The 24,661-nt window shown below is 41.7% G+C and overlaps 1 protein-coding gene across 3 annotated transcripts in view; it reads left to right on the forward strand.

The window, feature by feature from the left end:
* Positions 1 to 24,661, forward strand: part of LOC306970530 (connector enhancer of kinase suppressor of ras 2-like) — a 45,388-nt gene that overhangs the window by 15,349 nt on the left and 5,378 nt on the right. For 2 of the 3 annotated variants that reach the window (XM_079566521.1, XM_079566523.1), the window contains exons 5-18: positions 1,416 to 1,457; positions 2,568 to 2,687; positions 6,186 to 6,245; positions 6,373 to 6,441; positions 11,297 to 11,443; positions 13,048 to 13,181; positions 13,762 to 13,958; positions 14,033 to 14,122; positions 15,098 to 15,282; positions 16,556 to 16,604; positions 16,682 to 16,860; positions 16,936 to 17,009; positions 19,093 to 19,164; positions 22,724 to 22,791. In XM_079566521.1, the coding sequence (XP_079422647.1) occupies positions 1,416 to 1,457; positions 2,568 to 2,687; positions 6,186 to 6,245; positions 6,373 to 6,441; positions 11,297 to 11,443; positions 13,048 to 13,181; positions 13,762 to 13,958; positions 14,033 to 14,122; positions 15,098 to 15,282; positions 16,556 to 16,604; positions 16,682 to 16,860; positions 16,936 to 17,009; positions 19,093 to 19,164; positions 22,724 to 22,791 (1,486 nt within the window). The remainder of the gene's footprint in view (positions 1 to 1,415; positions 1,458 to 2,567; positions 2,688 to 6,185; positions 6,246 to 6,372; positions 6,442 to 11,296; positions 11,444 to 13,047; positions 13,182 to 13,761; positions 13,959 to 14,032; positions 14,123 to 15,097; positions 15,283 to 16,555; positions 16,605 to 16,681; positions 16,861 to 16,935; positions 17,010 to 19,092; positions 19,165 to 22,723; positions 22,792 to 24,661) is intronic. The other variant, XM_079566522.1, reaches the window with a different exon arrangement.

Here is a 24,661-nt window from a genome sequence, read left to right on the forward strand (position 1 = left end):
TCCATACTGAGGGCAGAGGGGTGAGGTGTACATGCAGGGGGTGTGTGGAGTCCCCTTCTATGGAGAGTGCAATGGCCCGGTTGTTAAAGGAACAGGTCACCGTTTTTCCAAACTGAGATATGCTCTTACCTGAGCTTAGACGAGTTGATGCATACCTGTCTGGTCTTTACGCGTGCGCTCAGTCACGCAAAAAGACCAAAGATGTCGTTAGCTTGGTCGCTTATAACTTCACCCCCGTCTGACCCCATAGAGAAGAGGAGGCTAAATGTTCATCAACATCTTTGGTCTTTTTTTTGGCTTCGCCGAGGGGGAAAATAGAATCTTTAGAGAAACACAATTTTCCACTCTTTTTAGCCATTTTCTGGTGGAATATCAACTTATTTATCACATAAATAAAGTCAAGTGTAAATCGGGCCCATATGGATATTTTCTCACAGCACATTTTTCAGTAGAAGTGAAAAAACGGCAGTTGTAGCTAGCACTAGCTAACCGTACGCATTAGCCCGATGCTAACATGTAGCATCAAGTTAGCATTCTCCGTTATTCATGTATTTATGGGCTGTTGGACCACTTTGCTCCTCCCCATGTCTTTGTATCATTATTTAGTAGAAACTATATTCATAATTCAGCGTTTGTTACAGTAGTTTTTGAATTATTAGAAAAAATTTACATTTTTTCAAAATTGTTTTCCCCCTTAACTGTTTTCAAAAATGACCATATATGGGCGATTTCAGAGATGCCGTCTGTATCTATGGTGAGTTTAGGTTTGTTGTTGACAGTCAACAGGTGTAAAAAGCAGGTAGATCAGTACAATTAAGAGAAAAGTATGTTTTTAACTTTGCCCAGAAAATCCATGCACTTCAGTGGAGTTACTAGTTTGCATCATTGGTGTTCATAACCAGCCTTGCCTTTATAGTGAGATGGAAGCTGTGATCATTAATATCATTCACTTGTGCATGATATGATGGTATATATCTTGAGAAGTGATGAAAAAAATGTTTTAAAAATTATGCAAATTACCCATCAAACATTAGTCAGATGTGAAAGCTTGTCAAGGGCAGACATGTACTGCTAATGAGTCTGGTACATTACAGGAAGTGGGGGAGCTGATCCGTCTGTTGGTGGTGCTGATGGGAGCGCAGGGGCGGGAGTGCAGGGGGTGGATGGAGGGACAGAGGAAAGACAGGCCAGTGCGATTGAGAGATGCCTCCGCGTTGGTGATTCATTTGTTTGGTGTTTGGTGCATGTCTGTGTGGGAGTGGCATGGGGTTAGAGATGCCAAGCTGCACAGATTTGTTGGCTTTTTTTTTGTTGCTTACATCCACCTACAGCAGGAGTGCCAGTAATAAGTTAATATATGGAAAGTTGGACACGATCTTTGGATGTAATTCTCTGTACTCTGTATGTTTCCCCAGGACTGCTCCGTCTATGAAACTGAGAACAAAATCCTCAACGTGGTGAGTTGTCAATCATCAGTTCAAAGTCAAACTAAAACTAGAATAGAAAGGCTTGTTATTGAAAAACACTGTGAAGGCAGAGCATAATTATTATAATCATTGTCCAGTGAAATAAGAAGCACGCTGTGGCATCAACATAATCAAAATTAGACCCGAATAGAGGTTAGTGCAATTGCGAGGCAACATTGAGCAAGATTGACAGCTAAGTGATGCCTTGGAGCACTTACCAAGCTGGTTACCATGGTGATTCAAGTAAGCATTAGTGGTTAACCAGCTTTTTGACAGCTCCTAAAAAATACAGAAATAAAGTGAGCAAAATTAAAGTCCATTGAGGAATACCCATCCTCTCCTGCAGGACCAGGATTGTCAGCAGAATTTCAGTCCCCACACCGTGATACAGCATTGCACAGATGTTGACAATTTTAGCAGAATATTCGAAATAATCTGCCACGTCGCTGGCATCAAGCAACACATTTACATTTGCTAAAATAATATAAAAAGAACAACGCTTAGGAATACTGTTGAGCGAATGCTGACTCAAGTAGTTAGTTATCACTAAAACAATTACAATTGGTTCTAATGCTAAGTACCTCAGCAAACCAATACGAGCGATCGCTGTTATTGTTTACTTTCGCACTTTTTGCCGGATGTTTTGGTGAATGGCAGGCAACAGCTGATGAATCCAGGCCTATAACACGGTTTTATAAAGTGATCTATCTGTTACGCAAGAGAAGCATTGCCCTGTTTATGAACATTGTTTTTTCCTATCATTTGTTTAAAACGTAAAATGCCAACACGGCCCCCGGATGTGACGACATCGCGATCGCTCGTATGGAGATTCGATCATTGGTGCTGCATCAAACATTTAACCTGTATGAAAATTCCCTAAAGTTTGGGGTTTTCTTCATTTTAAATGTTATAGAAAAGGTTAAGTCTTAAGTAAGCGTAGATTTTATCCAGTACAAACCAGTCTAAACCCCTGTCTTTGCATAAAAACAAAACAAAAACACAACTCAACTCTTGCTGTATTCATCATTTCTGGCATATTTTTCAGATAATATGTGTCCCAAGTTCAAATGTACAGCATTCTGAAGTTTCTGTCGTCCCCAGTGTAAAACCCTGTCTGAAGTCTGCGATCACATCATTTCACTTTCATCTGATCCAATGGTGTCCCAGGCGGCGCATTTAGAAGTGGTGCAGCTCGCCAACATAAAATCCACTGAAGGGCTGGTAAGAATCTCCACACCATATGTTCAGAGGAGGGCTAGTGTCCACTTTATGTGATTAAACGGCCTTTTTTAATCTGCCTGGCTACAGGCGCTTCGCAGGTGGATTATCTGCTCCTAGCAAATAGCATGCATGTTAGGATTTAATTGGCGGTACTGGCGTTAATCTAAGGGTCAGAAGATTTATGCTGAACTAAGACTTTATAGGTTACTGTATGTGTGTGCGTGTGTGTAAGACTCTTTTCCAACAGAAAATACAGCTCTTTTAAACTTATAAAGCTACAGAGGTTTCAATTCAGTGTACTGTCTATGCCAGTGCCAAGCCTGGATAAAAGGAATGGGATTTCAAGTGTATCTGGTGTTAAAACTAAAGGTAAATCATTATTTATATTTATCAGTGACAACATTTAAAAAAGGAAACTAAAATAATACTTCTTCAATAACTTAAAAAAAAAAAGTACTTTATTTGAGTTGTACATTATGGTAACATTTGCTTCTATAGAATAAACCTGTGAGAGCTTACACCGACACAGCTCATGAAGAGGAGAGACTGCTGCTCTCAGATCTGTATAATCCTTTCAGATGTAATGAGCCAAACACAGGTGAAAACCTCTGTTAAAGTGTGACTAATACGATTTTGAATAATTGTGATAAAACCCCAATTACAAATGTGGCATGAATAATAACAGGCTGTGCAGGTGATTGAAAAGCACAAATTCATGCGGCAACATTAGTATAGAGACACCAATGCGTGTAAAGGGCACAAACATGAGGACATTACTGCACATGTGACAGACTTCTTTCATGACTACATTAAAAGATCAATATAATCATTTGTGCGTCCTGCTGTGGGTTAATTCAGGAGTCCATCGTGCTTTTACAGATAATGGACGTGAAGGGATGTTCACTTTTGACTCGATTCCAGTCAGTCCAGGCGTAAATTCAATCTGGCAGAGTCATTGCTGCGTCACCTGCCTTCATCCAATCATCACCTCATCGCCAGCCGCACCTTCACTTCAGCCAATAATTCCACATTAACCCTTCTCCCTCCTGACTTCATGCGCTTGCCATCTGTGCTGCAACCCACCTCCGCCCCTTCACCGCCTCTGCCCGTCATGCATTCTGCTCATCCATATTATTATCAATTCATAACTCACATCTTCTGCCGGGGTCTGAGCGCCAAAACCTCTGCATGCCATGCCAGTAAAGCGTTTTATACCATGGTCTGGGTGAATACTCGATTCTGATGGGCTGGAAGGTGCCCATTAAAAAGTGATCATGTACACCTAGCCCGGCAACAGTTAAATAACAGTTAAATCACGTTCTATATCACTTCACTGCAGCTGTTTCCATAGCAAAGACAAACAATTGAGCTGGAACTAGTTTCAGGCAAAACTGATTAAAAAGTGAAATAACTCCTGCCCGGGACTTAAAAAATAAGCAAACAGGCCCCAATGAACAGTTTCAGTTCACGGGACCATGGTATAAGAAGGAATAATGCACTCAGAATAACTGTATCCATATGTCTGATAATGGACACCACGTCGTGCCTAATTGCTGCCTTATCTGAGTTTTTAAAGGTTGAATTCCTATACATGAAATTTCAGTCACAGCCATTTTGATTTATTTTTTATGGTCTTTTTTAAAAGCCATGTGCAGTAATAAGTAACTGTAAATAAAGGAATCTTATGAATGCATTATGACTGAAATACAATGAGACACAAATTACTCTGGGTAAAAAATAGAGAATTACATTAGAATAATAGGCACAACAATGCAAATAGATGTACTGACAACAAATATTGAGCCCAAAAATGTATTGTTTATTGAACGATAAGTCAATACAGTAATTATCATGACAGTCCTAGCATAGACAAAGCTATATAATATTCAGTTCATTTCGAAATAAGAGTATAATAGGAGCCCCAGTGCACATTAGCATCAGTGTGACCTTTGATGTCTGCCCTGACTCGGGGTTTATTTGGGCTTGTGGCCATGTGAATCACCTGATTAAAGTTAACGAGCCATATTCAGAGCACCTTGCCCATGACACACATATTTGCAAACTGCGTTCATTCCTATGCATTGAACATAAAGGCAGATATTGTCCCTTTGTATTACTCTCCTCTGATGCAGTTGACCTGCACTTGGGCTCTCAGCGCTTTGGGCCAGGGAAGACCCCACCCCCACACACAGAAGCTAGTGGAGGCCAATGGAAGTCCTCTCATGCGTTGACTGAAAACCTGAACACAACAGCGGCCTTAAAATAAACCTCTTACTTGTCTTGGAGACGGCCGCGGCACTAATGTGTGTGTCGGCATGTGAGGCCTACTCATGCGTGGCTCTGGGTTTGAGTGTGCCTATGCACTTTAGACCTCTCTTAGCTTCAGAAAAAGATGACCAACTTTTCATACAAGCGAGTTTGAGGCGCAGATGTTGAATGTGAGATAGTCTTACTGAATTGTATACAGTTGGTTCTAATGTATAGCATTACTTAAAAGAGTAATATGATTGAGTAGGCTTGAAAGTGTCAGTGAAAATCAGTATTCAGTTTAAAGTGATAGTCTGTAAGTTTGAAAAGTGAGGAGAGATAGTGAAATGTGAAAGTAAACTCCTCCCCTCTTGGACCAGAAAGCCCTCTTAGTTTGCAAAATGAGAAGAGCAAGAACAGAATTTTGAAAGTAAATGATCAAGCTCCTCCCCCTCCCCTCCTGATTGGATCTGGCAGGCTGGTTCACAGGAAAAGCTCGTCTCATTGGTCGATGCGGGAGGATACTAGACTCTGATTAGCTGCAGAAATCTTGGAAGGAGGAACTTCAAAAATAATTTTATATTTGTACTTACTTTACATCAAAATGCAAAACCAGGTGGTCAATTTTGCACATTTTATGATAAAATTTGGTTAACATTTAGACTTCCAGACTATCACTTTAACGAACACTCGATTGGAGTCACTGTTTTTCATGCGCTGATCTGCTTTTTATTTCAAAATGGGTTTGTTCCAGATGCTCACAGTCTCACCGTCATTTATCCAGGCTGGGAATTGGCACCAAGTACACTTGCTTTTAACTTAATTTGGTTGGAAGTTGAATATTAATAAATAGCCAAAAAGTTTCATTATTTCTACTGCGGTACCCAATGTATTAAATCATAAAGCAGTGATCGAGAAAGAAAGATGAATTTAATTAATTCACAAACCCTTCTGCTCATCCTCAATACTTCATGACATTTTGCACACACTTTTGATTTACTGTCACAGCATCAACTACCGGGTTTGCGTTTACAAAATATACTGTTAATGCTACTAAAGGAAATGCGTTAAATACGATATATAAATAGTTAAATAAGACACAAATTGATTGTAAGTCTCTTGATTGAATACAATGCAGTGATCCCTGTGCGAAGTCTGCATGACTAATCTTGGATCCTGATATGTTTAATGAGCCTTGTATTTACTCTCATGTTAAGTTATTCTCGCTGTTTTTACTCTGTTCCCCCCTAGGGCATGTACATAAAGTCAACATATGACGGGCTACATGTGATCACAGGCACGACAGAAGGGGTAAGGCCAGTGCAATATGGTCGGAGTGGAAAGTGCCATTGACTTGTCTTGTTTGTGGTCGATGTTATTTTGAGCATGTGGAACGGGAAAATGTGCAATAATTCCGATGTTGATTTGTTTTCTTTAGTCCTTGGCTGACCGCTGTAAGAAGATCCACGCAGGAGATGAGGTCATTCAGGTCAACCATCAGACAGTGGTGAGTTTTATTGACTCAGTAACTGTACATGCAACAAACTGTAGCTTTAACCTTTTAACCCCCGCCTTAACCGAGCGCATTTTCTCCAGTCCAGCTTTACCCAAATCTTAAAGCTTCTTGACTGGAGTTAACAGCCTATAGGCCAGTGTAATGCCTCATTTGAAAGCTAAGACCTACTAAACTGATCTAAGATTTTTCCTGTTGTGGTGCGTTTTTGTCACTTTTTGTTGCCTGGTTTTTTTGCGTTATTTAATCAAATCAAAAAGGAGAAAATCTGCTCGGTAAAGGCGTGGGTTAATAGGATAAAGTTGACCTATTGTGCATAATTGTTGCTTAAAATTTCGCCTTTGGCCACGACATTGTTTTATAACAATGTGTGCATGAAAATTACTGTTGAGCAAAGGAAGCTCTTTTAGGGAGATTTATTCAGCTGGCAGCTGGGCAAACTGCCCATGATAAATTTCAGCTAATCATGCTAACAAATGGATGGTGCCTTGATAAACACAGTGTGAGTGCAGAACGGCTCAGAATGGATCCATTGATAAGATGTAAGGGTTTTAAAAATAAGTTGTACAGTTCCGTTGTACTTATTATGCAACAGCATTCTGGAAATACAGATCGTAGCTCTTCAGTCCATCCATCCATCCATTTTCTTCCACTTTTCCGTTGCCGGGTCGTGGGGGCAGCTGTTGGAGCTGCCCATATCACATTGTACCAGCCCCTTCTGGCTCCTCCTGCAGGTGGTGGGTCCACAGAAGGACAGCCTCACGATTCAAACCAGGCCTGTTGGTCTCTCATATGGGGCTTCTGAACCGTTCTCTGTCTGACCCGTCACCTAGGACCTTTTTGCCATGGAAGGCCCTACCAGGGGCACGAAGACCCCGACAACAGAGCTCCCAGGATCATTCGGGTGCTCAAACCCCTCAACGACATTAAGGTGGCAGTTCCAGGAGGGGATAGCTCTTCAGTCAAAAAAGAAATAACTAAAGAGGAAGGGATTATCCAAAACTGAAGCAAAATACTACCCCAGATATGTTTTTGAGGAGGAACCATCTATAAGCGTATTTTAAAGCTGCAAAATCTCGGATTTGAATAATATGCCCCATTAGTAAAACCTTAAAGGAACAGGCCACCGTTTTCCCACACTGAGATATGTTCTTACGCTTAGACGAGTTGATGCGTACCTGTCTGGTCTTTGCGCATGCGCTCAAATGGGGGTGAAGCTAGAAGCGACCAAGCTCGTCCACGTTTTCCCTATTTACTATAAGGTTACATGAGTAGTTACACGATCCAAGTCTAGTCACACAAAATGAAACATGTTGATTTAACACCTTAGGAGCACTTCGACGTCCGCGCAGTAATATCGTCACTCCTAAAGAATTCTGGAGATAATCCCCTGTTTGGCCCCATAGGAGAGGAGGAGAGGCTAAATGCTAACAACATCTTTGGTCTTTTTGCGTGACTGAGTGCACGTGTAAAGACCAGACAGGTACGCATCAACTCGTCTAAGCTCAGGTAAGAACATATCTCAGTATGGGAAAACGATGGCCTGTTCCTTTAACCAACACAAACGTATATAAACTAGAATTTAACAGATTATCACACGAAGCATCTTTGGTGCCAGTGCAAAACAAATGTCTCATGCCCATTTAGTAGAAAGAGATGATCATTATTTTTGTTTGGCATCACTGTGTTGTTTTGTGTACGTGAGATTGACATCATTGATCCACTAATCGACAAAGTTGCGTGTTTGAATGTTGCCAACATCACATCATTAGGAGATGACTGTTTTGACCTTTTGTGGGACCAGCAGCAAGACTTTTTCAAACATATTAATTACACTTGTCGGTGCCACTAAATCTTGAACAATGTCATTTTTTGAAGTGCACACATACTAAGATGAAAATGTAAATGTGAGCTCAAACTTCCAGTCGTGCACACTTCAAAAATAGCAGGCTTTGTCTAAAATAATTACTACTTGTGAGGGCAACAGCGAGGAGTGTAATGACTATGCAGGCGTTGAGTGTGTTGTGTTTCAGTCAGTCAGCTCCCCCACAGAAAACTGACACTTTCAACCAACCAACTTTATTTTTTATTTCATTCTTTTTTAGGTTTGACAATTTTTATCTGTCCTTTTTATATCTGAAAGCTGCCCTGACCTGACTGCAGGAGGGCTGAGCCGGCTTTTCAGACTGCCATTCAAATAAATTGTCTCCACAGAGCTTTTATCTTTACTTGGTGCCGCGGTAAAGAATACAGTGATACAATTGCCTAATTAAATATCCCCTGAGCAGAACACTGAGGAGTAATGAATAAATGCCTGTGATCTCGACAGTTGGGCAATAAAACAGCCATAACCATCGGAACAGGGATTATACCGTAAATTAGTTCAAGTGGTTGAAATAAACACGTAAGACTCTACGTGCTGCAGAATGTGTTGCCTTGGACTCACAGTATAATATGGCCAATACAGTATCAGGCCTTACAGTTTGGAGCTACGCTGATTTATTTGATATGGATGTTTTTTCTTCAGATTACATAAATAGAAGTATGGGATTCTGTTTTTACAATACAAAAAAGTGGAGATAGTTGCATCATGAAAGGCATCAAACTGGCATCAGCAAATAAATGTATAAAATCCATTACAGTGTAGATAAAGAAACATGATGTATATTTTGTCGTTTTCTTTTATAAAATTGAGAACACATTGAAGTGAATGAGCAAGTACTGGACGCCATCTTTCTTGTTTTGAATTGGAGATTTTGGCCAATTATCTTGTCCGCTTTGTTGAAGTACATCACACAAACACAGGAAGCAAATAAATGATTTGTTTAGTTTAATTTGGCCAAAGCAGTAGCTGCAGTGGGCCACGGAGGGACCAGACCGAATAGCTCTAAAAGATGACTCGCATCTGGTTGTCCCGGGCACTTGTTATATTAATGTGTTTCATTATTTCACTCTGCAGTAAAGCACCTTTCCAAACACCTCCACTTAAAATAGCACCAGACGCCAAATGTCTCACTCGCTCACTTAACAATATTTCAAAGGTTTTTCAGAAGTATTCGTCCAAATCAAAATCATGTTTCTCACCCTGAGCAAATGTGTTATGCCCCAAAGCAATAATGCAAGTGAATGTAGATTTGTGAAGGCAGTCCGGTGCAGACGCTGCTGCTAAACGAGCAGCTGTGAGTGACATGAGCGAGTCTGACAGCTGGACGAGGCGACAGCCAATCAGGCGCGAGCGTTCTCATCATGTGATCAGTCAGCCAGTGCCACTCATTTTGACTGACAATTTTTGCTATTAGAGAACTGTGCATGTAAAGTTAATTACATTTAGACGGTTGATAATAGTTTGTGAAAGGCACAGCAGAGTGGGAAACGTGAAATGTGGGTGTGGACTAACTGTTTGCTCTGTAACTAGGCAGAAAGACTTTTGAATAGTTACAAGGACACTGCTGCTTAAAATACATTCTGGCATTGTGGACGACAGAGATAATCTTTTCTATCACGGAATAAACAGGGCTTAGATCCAAAGAGTTTCACTTTATTGGTCGCTTATGTGAGTTTGAGTTTTCTATGTTGCGGCTGTCAAGGTGAAAAATGACTTGGAAGGGAATGAAGCGATTGCTCGGCCAGTGCCTGAAAACGGCGCGCTTTTTCTGGCCATCGTTCGAGAGATGCTTTGAAATCCAGCGCAGTCAGCCAAGCTCGGTAGAAGATCCTTTCTCTCCAAACTGGACGTGGCAGATTTGGTTCAGCTGCAAACTGCGCATCTCGGGGCTAGGGGTTTCTGTGCCAAATGTCAACACAAGTGGGTTAGAGTTAGTCACTGCTCTGCCCAGTGTCTCATTACTGCGGCCACCTTTTTATTTCTGAAGGTATAACAAAACATCAGATGGCATCCACCTTAGTTTAGAACAATACTGTCTGCAGGCTGCGCAACTTTAATCCTCTACATTGCATTTAAACGCAGTTAAATTAAAACATACATTTCAATGGTAGCAAAGAACAAATTGCTAAGATTGCAACTATGTCTGATCTGATCTGTCTATATAGGATTTTTCAATGCAAACATGTTCTGTATTGCACGTTTTGTAATATTAGTTTAGCTGCTCCTATTTCAGTCTTCTCTCAAATGTTAAAGAAGTAACTTGTTTACCTTAATAAATCCTTTTCGTAGTCCCTCTGGGGGTATTACAAGTGTTAATGGGATGATTGGGGGGTCTTTCCCCCTGGTGTCTCTGGCCAGAAAACCACCCTTGTAACTTTCCTGCCTCACAATACACCCTAATGGAATCGCGAAGAAGAAGCTAGCAGACTAACGGGCAAAGCTAACTGCGGGCTAGCGCCACTTAAACAGTATTTACAGCCGAGTATACAAGTGAAAAAAATGATCTCCATTGTGTAATTGGATGTATAATATCCGTCTCTCCCTTTATCATTTCTGTCAGCGTAGTATTTACTCTCAACACAATTAATGAGTAAAAAACGCAACATGCTACGACACCTGCAGTGGCACTTATGGCCTCTAGGGGCACGAGTTACTTAGTTATGCTTTAATGTTTTTGAACTTATTCTAACCGCATGAACAATACTTGTCAGAGAAATTTCAGTTTGGGTTTTCCAAGATTGTGTAGCCTTAATTTTGTGTTTTTAAATCGCACATGTTACTGATTTGGGTTGACAGTGGCTCATGTGATGTTTGTAACCATGAGGTTGGTGGTACGATCCCAGCTCCAACCACTTTTCTCCCAGCTTGCCCGTCTGAAAGTGGTGAGTGAGTGATAGGTGGTGTTTGAAGAGGCGTGGATTGGCCGTCGCATTTCAGTCATTGATGATGTTTTGTGAATCGTAGGTGGGCTGGCAGTTGAAGAACCTGGTGAACATGTTACGCGGGGATCCGGCCGGAGTGACCCTCACTTTAAAGAAACGTCCTCAGAGCACGCTCACCTCGACGCCGGCATTGCTGAAAAACATGAGATGGAAACCACTGGCGCTGCAAGTAAGACCTGGGGACATGTGTGTACTCTGCACATGTGCCTGTATGTTAATGTTAACTTCGACATCATCTTTTAAAGGAGACACATTTTGCTTTTTTCTGGTATTTGTCGTCATCGATTCAAACCTGCTCTTATGCAAACATCACTATCCCTGTCGTCTCCTAAACACAGCGTCAAGGCTAAAATATCTGTCACAAACGAAAACGCACCAGTCGCCATTAATGCAAGACATAAAGAAAACATATCATGGTGAATAAAGCACGCACTGCCCTGTTTATGAGAAAACGCAGTCATGGGGAGAGTCTTTTTGCGATTGTGTTGTTTATGAGACATTTAATGTTAGTGTCACAGTTAGGCTTAGCGTATTTATACTGTTTATTGAAAAGAAGTTTCTTGAAGCTTGTAGTACATTAAATTACCCAAGTATAACATTTCAATCAGCGTAGGTTTACTCTGTAGGCTCTTTGGGAGAAACAGCATCTTGGGACTGCGCTAGGTTTTACTTATATTTCTGCTGTCCAATAAGTCCTTGTTTACGAAGTATACGTTGGTAAAATGCTGTACATAATTAAGACCATCAAACTAGCTTATCTCCGATTGCGTCAGGCGAAAATGGGTTTTTTCCTTGACATCCAAAGAAACATTTTCCTGGTTTGACAGTGTAATAATCTAGGAATGAAAATCAGCTGGTAAAAAATGTGGTATCCCTTTATTGTTCAGTACTGTCATTTTGAATACATTTGAAACGTATTATGTACTTTGCAAAATCTGTTTTTGTTTAGTTAATTTTGTGACTGAAACTAAGAGAGCAAATGTCGTAAGTGACATTTGCGTCCAAAATGGCATTTGTTGTCCTACTTTGGCTGCACCATTATTAGTATTGTGTTCCAGAGTCAGAGAGAAAGGCTGAAAAAAAAGAAGATGTGTATCAGAGTGGCCGGCTTTTCTTTTAGTCCCAGGCCAAGGAGAAAATGTCCTCTCTCCCTCCAGGCCAACAGTGCTTAGCCTCCGCCTCCGTTATTCTTCTATTGTGAGATGTGTTGTCTGCACCGCTGACATTTTTTACATGATAAAAGATTGGCAAAAAAATGATAATTGCGAAATTGTGTATTGAAGCCAAATTGTTGTGATTTTATTGTCAGTCCGGCTCAAACACTCACAATAACAACAATACAACCCTAGCATTAGTCAGTCGTCGGTTATGCAACACATTTGCATGTTTTGCCAGGATATTGAGTCTTTTATTAGAACTCCAAAATGTAGTTAGTTCTGTGACAACCTCTTGGCTCATAATGGAGACACAATGAGCTTCGTGTTTAGTGAATATAAATGTCTATATAGGCTTTGAGCAGATTTCCCTTGGCCTAAAACGAAAGGCTGACTAAAGTGCAGTGCGACCTATGTCCGCATGCACTAGCTGAAAGTGGAGCAACCTACACTGTACTCATTTCACGCCTGAGATGCCACACTGCCGCACTTTAGACTGCCAACTGTTCCCTGTATGAGTGACTGAGTGAAATGCTCCATCATGTACATCTCTGTAACACATTCTCTTCCTCTCCTGTCTCCTCTGTCTGCCTCCTCGCCTCCTAACACCTAAACGCAGCCCCTCTTTCCTCAGAGCCCGAGCAGCAGCGTGGCTACTCCCACCAGCACTTTGAGCACGCCGTCGAGAAGGGGCAGCTGCGCCCTTCAAGACCTCTACATCCCACCTCCGCCCAGCGAGCCGTACGCACCCAGGTACACATGCACACAGTGTCTATAAAGAAAAGCAAACCACTAGAGCGTTTCATCCAAGATTCACCAAGTCTCCTACTGGTTGTTAATTTTAGCGATTACTCATCACGTCCTCACGCGTTCCAAGAATATTTTGGGTATTTTTTCACTTAGATCAAGTTGTTCAAGGAAAGTTAGATTGAAGCCAAATCATCTTTTATTAAATGTATTGGTAGACATAAACATCAGTGTTATTAAATCTTAGAGAGTCACCAGCTTGTGGACAAGTTGATATTGCTAATAATGCTGTTTAATCATCAAAAGCATCTGGCATGAAATGTTCTGCGACAATATGCACATTATTTCATGCCAGGAAGCTGATGATGGTGAGATAACCTTTGAGAAAAAAGACAATCTAACTTTCAGCAGGAATCTCATTAACTTGTCCAAACAGCACACACCTTATCGAACCGCCTGCACAGACAAAGAAGAGGTTTTGTCTGAGAGAGTCACACTTCAGTAACCAATTTCAGCAATCTTTGAAGTAGTCAAGCTTTCTGTCTCCCTGCTGAACTTTGCTGATGCGTGATTTCTCTGATGCCAGGGAGGACAAGGGAACCCTGTCAGGCGAGGACACTCAGTCGGACAGTAACGTGGCGAAGGGCTCGGAGTCGCCAAACTCCTACCTGGACCAGGAGTGTCGGCCGCACTTCCCACTTGTGGAGGAGGACGCCGTTTTGTACTGCTACGAGTACGACCAGAACCAAGGCTCTGTGTGCAGGGGCAGCACGCCCACGTATGGTATGACCTCCAACGCATTAGTGGCCTCTCGAGGCAGCGGTTTGATGTTTTAACGCAGACTTTCCGCACTGCAGGCAGACTGAGACCCATCTCCATGCCTTTGGATTATAACTGGGTCGGAGATGGTGAAGACCTGGCCAAGCTGAAGAGAGAAAGCCGCAGAGGTGAGTGGGAGGAAGGAACAGGAGAAGGGGAGGGACTGAGGCAAGTGGGTGGATATCCCATAATATCCTCAGCTTTTTAGATCTCCAAGCCACAAGTCGACGCATGAGCTGGCCTGTCAGGACACATAACACGCTGCACATCAGTATCCCGTCCATACGTTCATCTTCTATGACTGTACCTTCCGTCTACATCGCCCTCGTCCTCCGTCTTTTTGGATATAAAAAGTACATGGTTGCTCTGGCAACAGCAGACAGAGTTGATATTTTCCTGAGGTTTTGTACATTGTGTTTGTGGCTGCACAGTTAGGTGTCAAATGGAGTGGGCAGACTCTGGATTGCTTTATTTCAGTCTCACAAGAAATGACCAGAGTGATGTGTTTGCTTCCACTGGTCGGCTGTGATGTGTTGCTCCTTTGAGTTTATCGGAAATGTCGATGCCATTCACACCTACACAACGGGCTATTTAGATATGTACAGTTTTCTTCTGAAAGCAAGATTGTCATGTAATGTTTTGAAAGGAAAAGATAGTCAGGGTACAAAGCTGCCTTCACATTCAAAATAATGCTAATGGTAAGACACAAAGACACATTTATGTACACGTAAAGCTGATTTTTTTTGTTCTACAAATTATTCATATAACACGTGCACATTCTGTTGGTTTGCAAAAACTTTATCAAGGAGGTCCCCAAAAATATAGAGGTGCATTATATGATCAGATTGACACTTTGAACACTTTGACACAGATTGTCTCTTTATTTTGGGTCCGGTTCGTGGTTATGGTTTCTTAGATCAAAAGTGACTATGTGTTGCTCAGTGCTCATTATCTTCCACTATGTTTAAAATACGTATGTTGTTTTAAGAGCTGCCAGTGAATCTCTCCATGTTGAGACGAATAAAGTCCTGTTGATTACGTGGAACATTCGGGTGCAAAGGTGGGCTATAGTGAGGTATTTATCCAGTGTTTCGCCCCCACAGAGAACTCCCTGCTGCGTTTTGCCAGCGAAGACAAAGGCCCTGGGGAGGAGTTCCTGTTGAGCCGCAGCTTGAGTCAGAACCGAAGGAAAACGGAGAGAGGCAGCAGCCCCACGCAGTACACACTGGTGCCTGCCCTGGAAGTGTCCCGCTCCACCTCCAGCTCTGACTCCGCATCACTCTACCACGTCAGTACCAGAACAGTGCATGGTGTTTGTATTAGCAGTGCATTATCTGTTAGTATGAGCCTCAGGTCACAGTGCACATTTTAAACACATCTGAAATATACACACTGGCAATCATGAATCACATGCATTTCAGAACAGTTTTTGTTCAATTAAAATTTTTATTCAATTCCGATTAATCTCTCTGATTAGTCACTGATTACTGTACTGACGTCAAACTGGGAAACAGGCAAACACATGCGAGATGATGTCATTATGAAAAGTCCAGCGCTGCAAAAGAGCACAAGCTTTCAGATCCCAAAATGTGGGTTCACTTCTCTTAGAATACTTTATGATCAATTCAGAATTTGTAACAGCGGGTTCAATCTTTTAAAGCAGTACTAAGTAACTCATGCCCCTAGAGGCCATAAGCCCAACTGCAGGTGTGGTAGCATTTTACGATTTTTTACTCATTAATTGTCTGTGGGAGTAAATACTACACTGACAGAAATGACATAGGGATATTGTACATCCAATTACACAATGGAGATCATTTTTTCCCCCTCAAACTTGGCTGTGAATACTGCTAAAGTGGCACTAACCCGCAGTTAGCTTTGCCCATTAGCCTGTTAGCTTCTTCTTCTTCATGATTCCATTTGTGTGTATTGTGTGACTTCGACTCGGTGGCAGCCAAGTTGCAATTGTGGTTTTCTGGCCAAAGGCACTAGGGAGAGATGAAAGACCCACCAATCATCCCATTAACACTTGTATTATCCCCAGAGGGACCACGAAAAGGATTTATTATGGTAACAAGTTACTAAGTACTGCTTTAAATAAGTGGTTCTTCTTAACCGACATCAGGACCAACCTTCAGCCAATCACTGATGACCCATGTACTGTAACTTTTCACATCAAATCCTTCTGAAACAAGTGCAGCGAATATTGTTTCCTGTCAGAATTCTTTTGATTCCTGCATTGATCGTAAGAATATCTACACTAACAACTTCACATATAATCTTTTTTTTTCTTTGACCTACTGAAAATTGTCCCATTTTGGGTCCTGACTCCCTTATTGAACCACAGTTTTTACTCTTAATGTTTAAAGACTGCACTTCAATTCATCTGGCCAAAGGGGATTACTGTTCTCTATGCATTATATAATAGATCTGAATTAGTGCAAGACCTCTCTGTAAATCTCATCATTTTAACTTAATCAGTTATAGTGATGTTGTAATGTACAGGCAGCATTTGTTTAACACTTCAAACATTATTACAAGCCTGTTTTCTCTCCCTGCAGGTGTTTGACCGCTCCTCGCTGCTCTCTCGCTCAAAGAAAAAGAGTAGAGGTGGGTGCACGGGTCAGAGCTGTTAAACTAATGTAATGTTCTCGAGCTGGCGTTTAATGTGTTTTACGTGTTGGCAGGGGGGAGTCCCATGCCGTCCATCAGTAAGCGCCGCATCTCCTGTCGGGATCTGGGACAAGGTGACTGTGAGGGCTGGCTGTGGAAGAAGAAGGACGCCAAAACCTACTTCTCTCAGAAATGGAAGAAATACTGGTTCATTCTGAAAGACACGTGTCTGTATTGGTACATCAACGAAGAGGTAAAAATATGAATAAAAATTTGTGTGAAATGCTGTAAACAAAAACTGAATTAAGCTTTTTGTTTTTGTGGATAGGATGAAAAGGCTGAGGGGTTTGTTAGTCTCCCAGAATTCAAGATTGAAAGGGCAACTGAGTGCAGAAGGAAGTTGTGAGTATTTGTTTAAACTGCACAAACTTAACATATTTTTTTAGAGATCATCTTCAAAGATGTTTTCATCTTATTGATTGTGAATAAATTAAAACCTGTAGCTGCTATCCAGTAACCAATATCAAAACCTCAAGAGTTTTGGAATAGTTTATTGTGAATCATTTCAGTTTTCAATTACCAGTACCTTTTTTCTTTTACTTCAATCCTAAGATATTGCATGTTAAAGGGACAGACGGCATTTTAGAGAACGCCCACAAACTCTCTCAGCTATTATTCCATCACTGTTAACCCTAACCCTTTAACAAATGCTGAATTATGGATGTGGTAGCAACCGTTGCCCTCCAGATATAACGCGCTTGATCCAAACACAATGTCCAGGCTTAGTTTTATGTTTTGGAGGCAGCGGCCGTAGATTGAAGTGAGTGATATGACAGCCCAAGGCCCAAGGAGACGGTTTATGGAAGTACAATTGGAGTGGATGGTACTGATTATTGGGGATATTGCAATGTGGTAGAGGTTGTCCAAAGGCCCTGATGACAAGCGGTAAAAACCGTGCGACCTCCTGTGACCCAAACACTTAAAGGGACATTTCATGATTTTTGACATAGAGCTTCATTTCCTAGTTATCCAGTGTTGTAGATTTCTGGGGATATTTTTATTTTTTATTCATGCAGTGCTTATATTTCAAGAGTTTAGTGACGCTAGGCTAGTGCTAGGCTAGCGCATGTCTATGGTAACTAGTAGCCTGCATTAAAAACAGTCTGACGCAAGCACAGGGCACCTGAGGCAAATCACTTATAACACCAGACTACCGATATAAATGTCTGTGTCAATAGAGTATTTTTTTTAAATATAACTGATCTTGCATCACATGACTTACCACATTTTGAGGGACTATTTCCTAGCAGATCACTCCGCCGCTGCGTAGCTTACAACCATGGAGCTGATGCTGCTCAAATATAAGTTATTTTAAATGCAAAATGGTTTAAATTATTCTATCAACACAGACATTTATATCGGTAGTCTGGTGTTATAAGTGATTTGGCTCAGGTGCACTGTGCTTGGATCAGACTGTTTTTAAAGCACGCTAGCTGTTACCATAGAAATGCGCTAGCTTAGCACTAGCCTAGCGCCACTAAACTCTTCAAATATAAGGACTGCATGAATTAAAAAAAAGAAATCTCCATAAATCAACAACATACTGGATAATTAGGAAATGAGGCCCTATGTCAAAACTCCTGAAATATCCCTGTAACACACTGCCACCTGCGTATCCATATAGACTTGCCTCCACCCTGCCCCCCAGTGGTAGAATGAAATATATACTGTGCCCAGCATAAACAAACACTAATGATGAACAATAATGGTTCCTACAGATGTATTTGTTGCCAAATAAAGATACAGAGACATGGAGAGGAGCAAAGTGCTTCAACAATCCATAAATCCATAAATAACGGAGATTGCTGACCACAATGCTAATGTTAGCTTCATGCTACAAGTTAAAGGCTAACCTCGAGTGCCATTTTTGTTTTTTGCTACTTGAGGGCAATCTGTTATGTTAAAACATTCATAATGACCTGATCTTGACTTGACTTTGTGTACCTAGTATGCTTATTGTCCACTTGAAAACATCTAAAAGTGCAAAAATAATGATTTACATAACAGACGTCCTTCCCCCTCGCTAGGCCACGCCCCCTAGTATAACAAGTTGCCGTCTGTATCTAGGAAAGCGAGAGCAAGTAAAGTTTAATGTATTGAAGGAGGACAAAAAAGATTGTATTCCACTGCCAGAAAAAAAGATACAGAGCCTTTTATCAGGCCATTAATTCAGTTGAGTCATTATTGTTGAGCACTGCCAGTGTGTTATATTGAAATAAATATGCAAACTACATGTAGAAATTCCCTGATGCAATTTCCATTTGCTGCTTTTTCCCCGTCTACCTTAATCTAATGCATCGGCATGTCATGATTTGCCAGCTGATTCCAAGCACAATTTTACTGTGTATTCATATGTTAATCTACCCCATATGTCGCTATTATTTTGCTTACATTTGCTTTAATATCACCCTCGCTCTCTTTTCAGCGCATTCAAGGCCTGCCATCCGAAGATAAAGACTTTCTATTTTGCAGCGGATGATGTAGATGACATGTCCCGGTGAGTTAATGAGTTTCTCACGTGCTCAGTTACCTCCTACCCACAGTCCCTTTTAGGAAGTGCTCAGCGGTTTTAGGAAGTGTTCATACCCACTTTCTATTTCTATGGCAATATTTTGAAGTCTGACACTGAACTCTTTTTTCTACACTCAGGCTTATATTGCGGCTGCACATTTGTTTTATAGGCAGTGAATGACAATTACCACAGAGCTAAACTTTATGAATGTTCAAAAACAACACATCTATAATTGAGAGCAAAGCCACAAGTCTTTGTCGAATAGGGTCTGAAAACTTGTGTAATTATAAAATCTTTATTAGTTTGTTCTAAACCAGTGTTTCTTAAACTTTTTCAGCCCAAGGACCACTTTAACTTCCAATTTTTTTCTGAGGACCACCTAACAGAATCCCACTCCAACACGCCCCCAAAAAGCAACAAAATAGGAAGGATAAGCTAAATTGATGTTTAATACTCAACTGTTTCAAGTCAAAAACCAATTATTCAAACACAAATGCAATGATATGATCAGAAATTCTTATATGAATTTCATTTAATTTGAAAAAGTAAATGTAAAATGAGCTGCAGCTTAATATGAACAACAAAAAATGTGCAAAAAAGCTGCTGTAAACAGCCGTAATGTCATTCTACAGAGCCAATAGTTTCAAACTGAGGTGGTGACTATAGGAAGTCTATGGTTGTAACTATGATAACAATAAAATGCTAAAAATAATGCTGGGAAAAAATGTTTGTCTGTCTCAACCAGTGCAGAAAACCAACTTCACAGTTGTACAGTGTCGGGAAGGGCATGAGCTTTGAGGGCAAACTCGTGCACAGACGCACATGCCGTGGAAAATAGGAGACGTTTGGCTCCACAGAAGCTTCTCTGGATCACAAGCAACAAAACACTGCTTATTTAATGAAAATCCGTTGCATATTGACGTGAAACATCTGCTGTAAAGACGAGAGAATGAGTCGTGGCTGCAGACAGTGGACGCACATACGGCCGCGGTGAGTGGCGGCGCGCGGTGGCAGGCCCTTCGACCCGCCCCAACCTGCCCCAACCCGCCCCAACCCGCCCCAACCCGCCCCAATTGCATGACCCGATCTGCGGGCATGGCTGTGGAGACCGCAGGGGAACCTGCAACCCGCGCATCAGGTACGCTACTGGCGTTATGCCCCAGCCGTGTGAGAAATCCTGCGCGTTTTACAATAGCTACATATTGACAAACAGGATGAGGAAAGATTACGCACGGTTCTGATTTGGTTCTGAGAAGTGGCCGCCGCGCGCATCCATATGCATCCATAACACCTCCAGCTCTGTCCCTCAAAAAGAAAAGACTTTGCCCTGGTCACACTGTGATGGTTACTCTTCAAATTTGATCAAATGCAACATGCGCTGTGTCGGGGAAAAAGGGGGTCGTGGACCACTAGGGGGCGATGGCGGACCACTAGTGGTCCGCGGACCACACTTTGAGAATTGCTGTTCTAAACAATTTTCCTTTTTTTTCTTTGATTGTATACTCGTGTAAATGATGGTGCAAATGTTGTAATGCTTGATTGACTGTAACACCTGTCCTGGGAGTAAGATGAAAAAGTCTGGCATATTTACAGATGTGTTAATTAAAGGGGCTAGATGCAAGTTAGTCATTTTTTGCTCACTACTGCCACCTCAGGTCTTATGCGTAACTGCAGCTTCTTTATCAAGCTCGTTCGGACCCGAATTAACACCTCTTTGAGTGACAGTGCAGGATTATATAGGCAGTTGTGGTAAACAGGTCTGAGCTCATTCTACATATTAGGACATGGCTGGAACATGTAGGGGATGAAAATACTTTAAACTCCGTATAGTCCCTTTAATATGTGCTGTCCCTGAAATAAATAAATGTATACACTGCCTGACCAAAAATAATTATCCACACAAAAAAGTCACACACTAATATTTTCATACCTGTACAACTTTCAGAGTTCATTTGGTCAGACAGTAGGATTAGGACATACTTCTGATGACGGCTGAAACATGTAAAGGAAAAGATTTCAACATCTTCAATCCTTGTGAACTCCAAATGAACTCTGAAAGTTATACTAGTAAGACAAGTACTGTAGACACAATGAGGTTATCTTCATACCCCTTTTAGCTTTGATTACAGCACACATTTGCTGTGGCATCGTTTCAATAAGCTTCTGCAAAGAACTTGTATTGATGATGGGAGAGTGTGAGCACTGTGCAAAGCTTTCTCCAGCACATCCCACAGACTCTCAATGGGGTTAATCTGGACTCTATGGGCCAGATCTTGTGGCGGCGCATGGGGCGGCGCAGGCTCTTGGCGAATTATTTTCCGAGTGGCGGATCTGTATGTGCCATTCGCCTCCGCCACCTGTGAGGGGGCGTCACAAGAGGAGGTGACTGCACTGATGGAAACACGGCTGACATTCACTTCCTCGTTTACATTGCGCTGTCTTGCGTTCTTTCTTAAGCCTTAGGCGCTCACAGGTCAAACTAAAAACTTTATTTACCCCATCGTGAGCTAAACGATGTTCACGTCTCGAGAGAAAAAGTACTACAGCGTCCGCTGTGGCGCGGATCGGCCGCGCTTGGCGTGAACGCGAAGCAAAACAAAAGCACATGTTCACCCCCCACTCCCACACAACCACTCTCCTGGACGCGGAGTCGATCTGGTTGGAGGAAAATGTGTGTGTCTCAACCCACTTAAATGCGCCAAGTCTGGAGTGGCAAGATCACAAAGTGCGCCCCGACTGAGCGCAAAATGTCACGCTATCGTCTCCGTTTTGATGCACAAGATCGGGCCCTATGTGTGGCCAAATGTGTGAAAATGAGGTTTCATGCTCCCTGAACCACACTTTCACAACGTGAGCCCCATGACTGGCATTGTCATCTTGGAATATGCCCGTGCCGTCAGGGAAGAAGAAATCGATTGGTGGAATAACCTGGTCATTCAGGATGGTTGGGTCGTCAACTGATCTCATGGTTTGGGCAAATAGTGTTGCTGAACCTAGACCTGACCTACTGCAGCGAACCTAGATCATAGCAGTTAAACACTAGTTTATTTTTTGGTCAGGCAGTGTATTTTGAAGTACGATTGTAGGTCAGTGGTTTTAAAATTAGTATTTGACCTTTCAAGTACCACCAGGTCAAGATTAAGATCAACTCAGGACAAAACCAGGTCCAAAATAGACCAAAATTGGAATAAATTGTGTCTAAACTGGGGATAATCCATATCTCTAAATAAAATGAAAGTCTAAAATACCACCAAGTACCACCAGTATCACTGTTGGAGAGCCACTGTAGGGTAATCAGATCGTTTTCCAGAAGCAAATAAATGAATATGATTTTAATACCAGGTGACACGTAATGCTATAAAAGGAATTAAAGGATCTGCAAGCCCTCTGCACACACTGTATATGTCTACCCCATACTGGCTGTAAATTGAGTCTGGTTCTCTGACTGCCCACTCTACCTTTAAACAGAGCAGCTTTGAGGTGGTGTGTCAAACGCGGAATGTTTTAAGCCGCGTGCGTCATGATGTGCTGCTCTCCCCCACAGGTGGCTCAGTCGGCTCAGTATGGCAGTAGCAGGATACTCGGAGCAGGAGAAAAATCGGCAGGACCAAGGTGAGGTGACTCATGTATTTTTTACACTTAATCTTGAACCGTCACGGGGCACACAGAAGGAATTACGTAACACTTCCGGGCCGATGAGTAAGACAGACAAGATATTTGGGGTGTAACATTGATCGATAAAAAGGCTTTACATAATTCTTGTATTACATTATTTCATTAGAGCTTCACTGCAAGAGAAATGTACAAATGTTGGTCAGATTGAAAAATGTGCCCACTTGTTGAATGCAGTGGCTCATTTACAACAGTTAGTCAAAAACGACATTTACGCACAGCTAATAGTCCAGCACAGTGGTTCAAAAGTGGTTCCCTGGATGGAAAACTGTTTTAAGCTTACAGTCATGAGGCCCGAGCACCATCAGGGCTGGTGAAGGACTCTCCTCCCCTCAAACATTTCGACAGGACCAGACCGGAACAGACCGGAGCGGTTTGAAGGTGTTTCCACTGCCAAAAGTGAACCCCTCCGCTCCAAACCGCTCCAGTCCCAGACCACTTCAGCCATGGGGTCTGGAGTGGTTTGCAAACTCGACCGGTTTGGGGGTAAAGGGGAGGGCTTGTAACCACAGGCCAATAGTCAGCTTGTATATTCAAAGTTTCTTTCTCTTCACAAGGCTCTATCATGACTGGTTCACAGAAAATATAAGCATTTTTTGCCATTTCTACTCATAGCCTATGCCTGATTTTGATGTGAAATCATTCAATTAAATTATATATTTTCCTCATATTTATGACAGTATCTACTGCTCAACTTTTCAAGTTTGATTTGCAGTTTTCCCATACATTGTTTCTTGTTGCTTGAATGAGAGGAGCGAGGTCTCGTATCTCGCTGTTTTATTTTTGAACTCACTGTCGAACTAAAAAGAATAGGTTTACTCGTTTTGGACATTTTTGTGATCATTTTTTTTTTCTCAATAACTGTTCCTCTGGTGCTTGAAAACTGTTCAAACACTTGAGCGCTCTGTCCCTCCTAATGGTCAAATTTTGCATTTACAAAGGTGTTTTGATGCAGGACTAAAGCTCAGTGATATCAGGCTGTGGTTGTTGCCACATGCACATGAATGTCCTTGGCCACTCCCATAACGATCCAGACCACTTTGTCCTAAAGATGCTTGAAACACAAACTTGCGGGCGCTGCCCCTCCCTAAATGAACCAGTCTCAAGTGAACCGAACTGGTCTAGTGCTGTCGAAATGGGGCTTGTCACATTGCATGGAAAAAAATGAACATTGTAAGTGAAGCGCTCGCCATTCACTTGAGTAAATGTAATTTTAGTAAATGTAACTACTCGCCTCTGTAACATGCATCTCACTTAATCATTTTCCTGTGTTTTCTTCTCTATGCCCCTAAATACCCATTGAATACCCTGAGTCTAATGTCATTGTTAAAGTATGTCAGTAAATCTGGAGCGTATCACACATAACGTTCCTATTCTGGATCAACCTCTCGTTTTTGCACCTTTCCTCTCCTGTACCTATACTCTTCCTTTCCTCACAGCTTTGCCTTTCCACATAACACTTGTCACTTAGTCAGTCTTTTCACTTTCAGATGTTGCTTCCTGCAGGAGTTCAGATGAAATGGTGGTGTTTTTGAGAAGCCTACGTTTATCTTAAGTGTTGAATGGTGGGTGGTTAGATCACATCGTCAGTGCGTTTTTTCACACCTTGAGGAAGTGCAGCATTATAAATCTATCTTCTTCACACCTTTCCTCAGCAGAAGTGACTTCACTGGTTCCACTGTAATAATGTGGAAGCTATAACTCCTATAAGAGCCACCTGAAAACCTATTATAGATTCATATATGCCAAGTATATAGGTAGAGCTGCTTCCGAGGAACCTTCTGACCAGGGATTTGTCCAAGGGTATTCC

This window comes from Gobius niger (genome assembly GCF_951799975.1).
Source record: "Gobius niger genome assembly, chromosome: 11".
In the NCBI taxonomy this organism is placed as follows: Eukaryota; Metazoa; Chordata; class Actinopteri; order Gobiiformes; family Gobiidae; genus Gobius; species Gobius niger.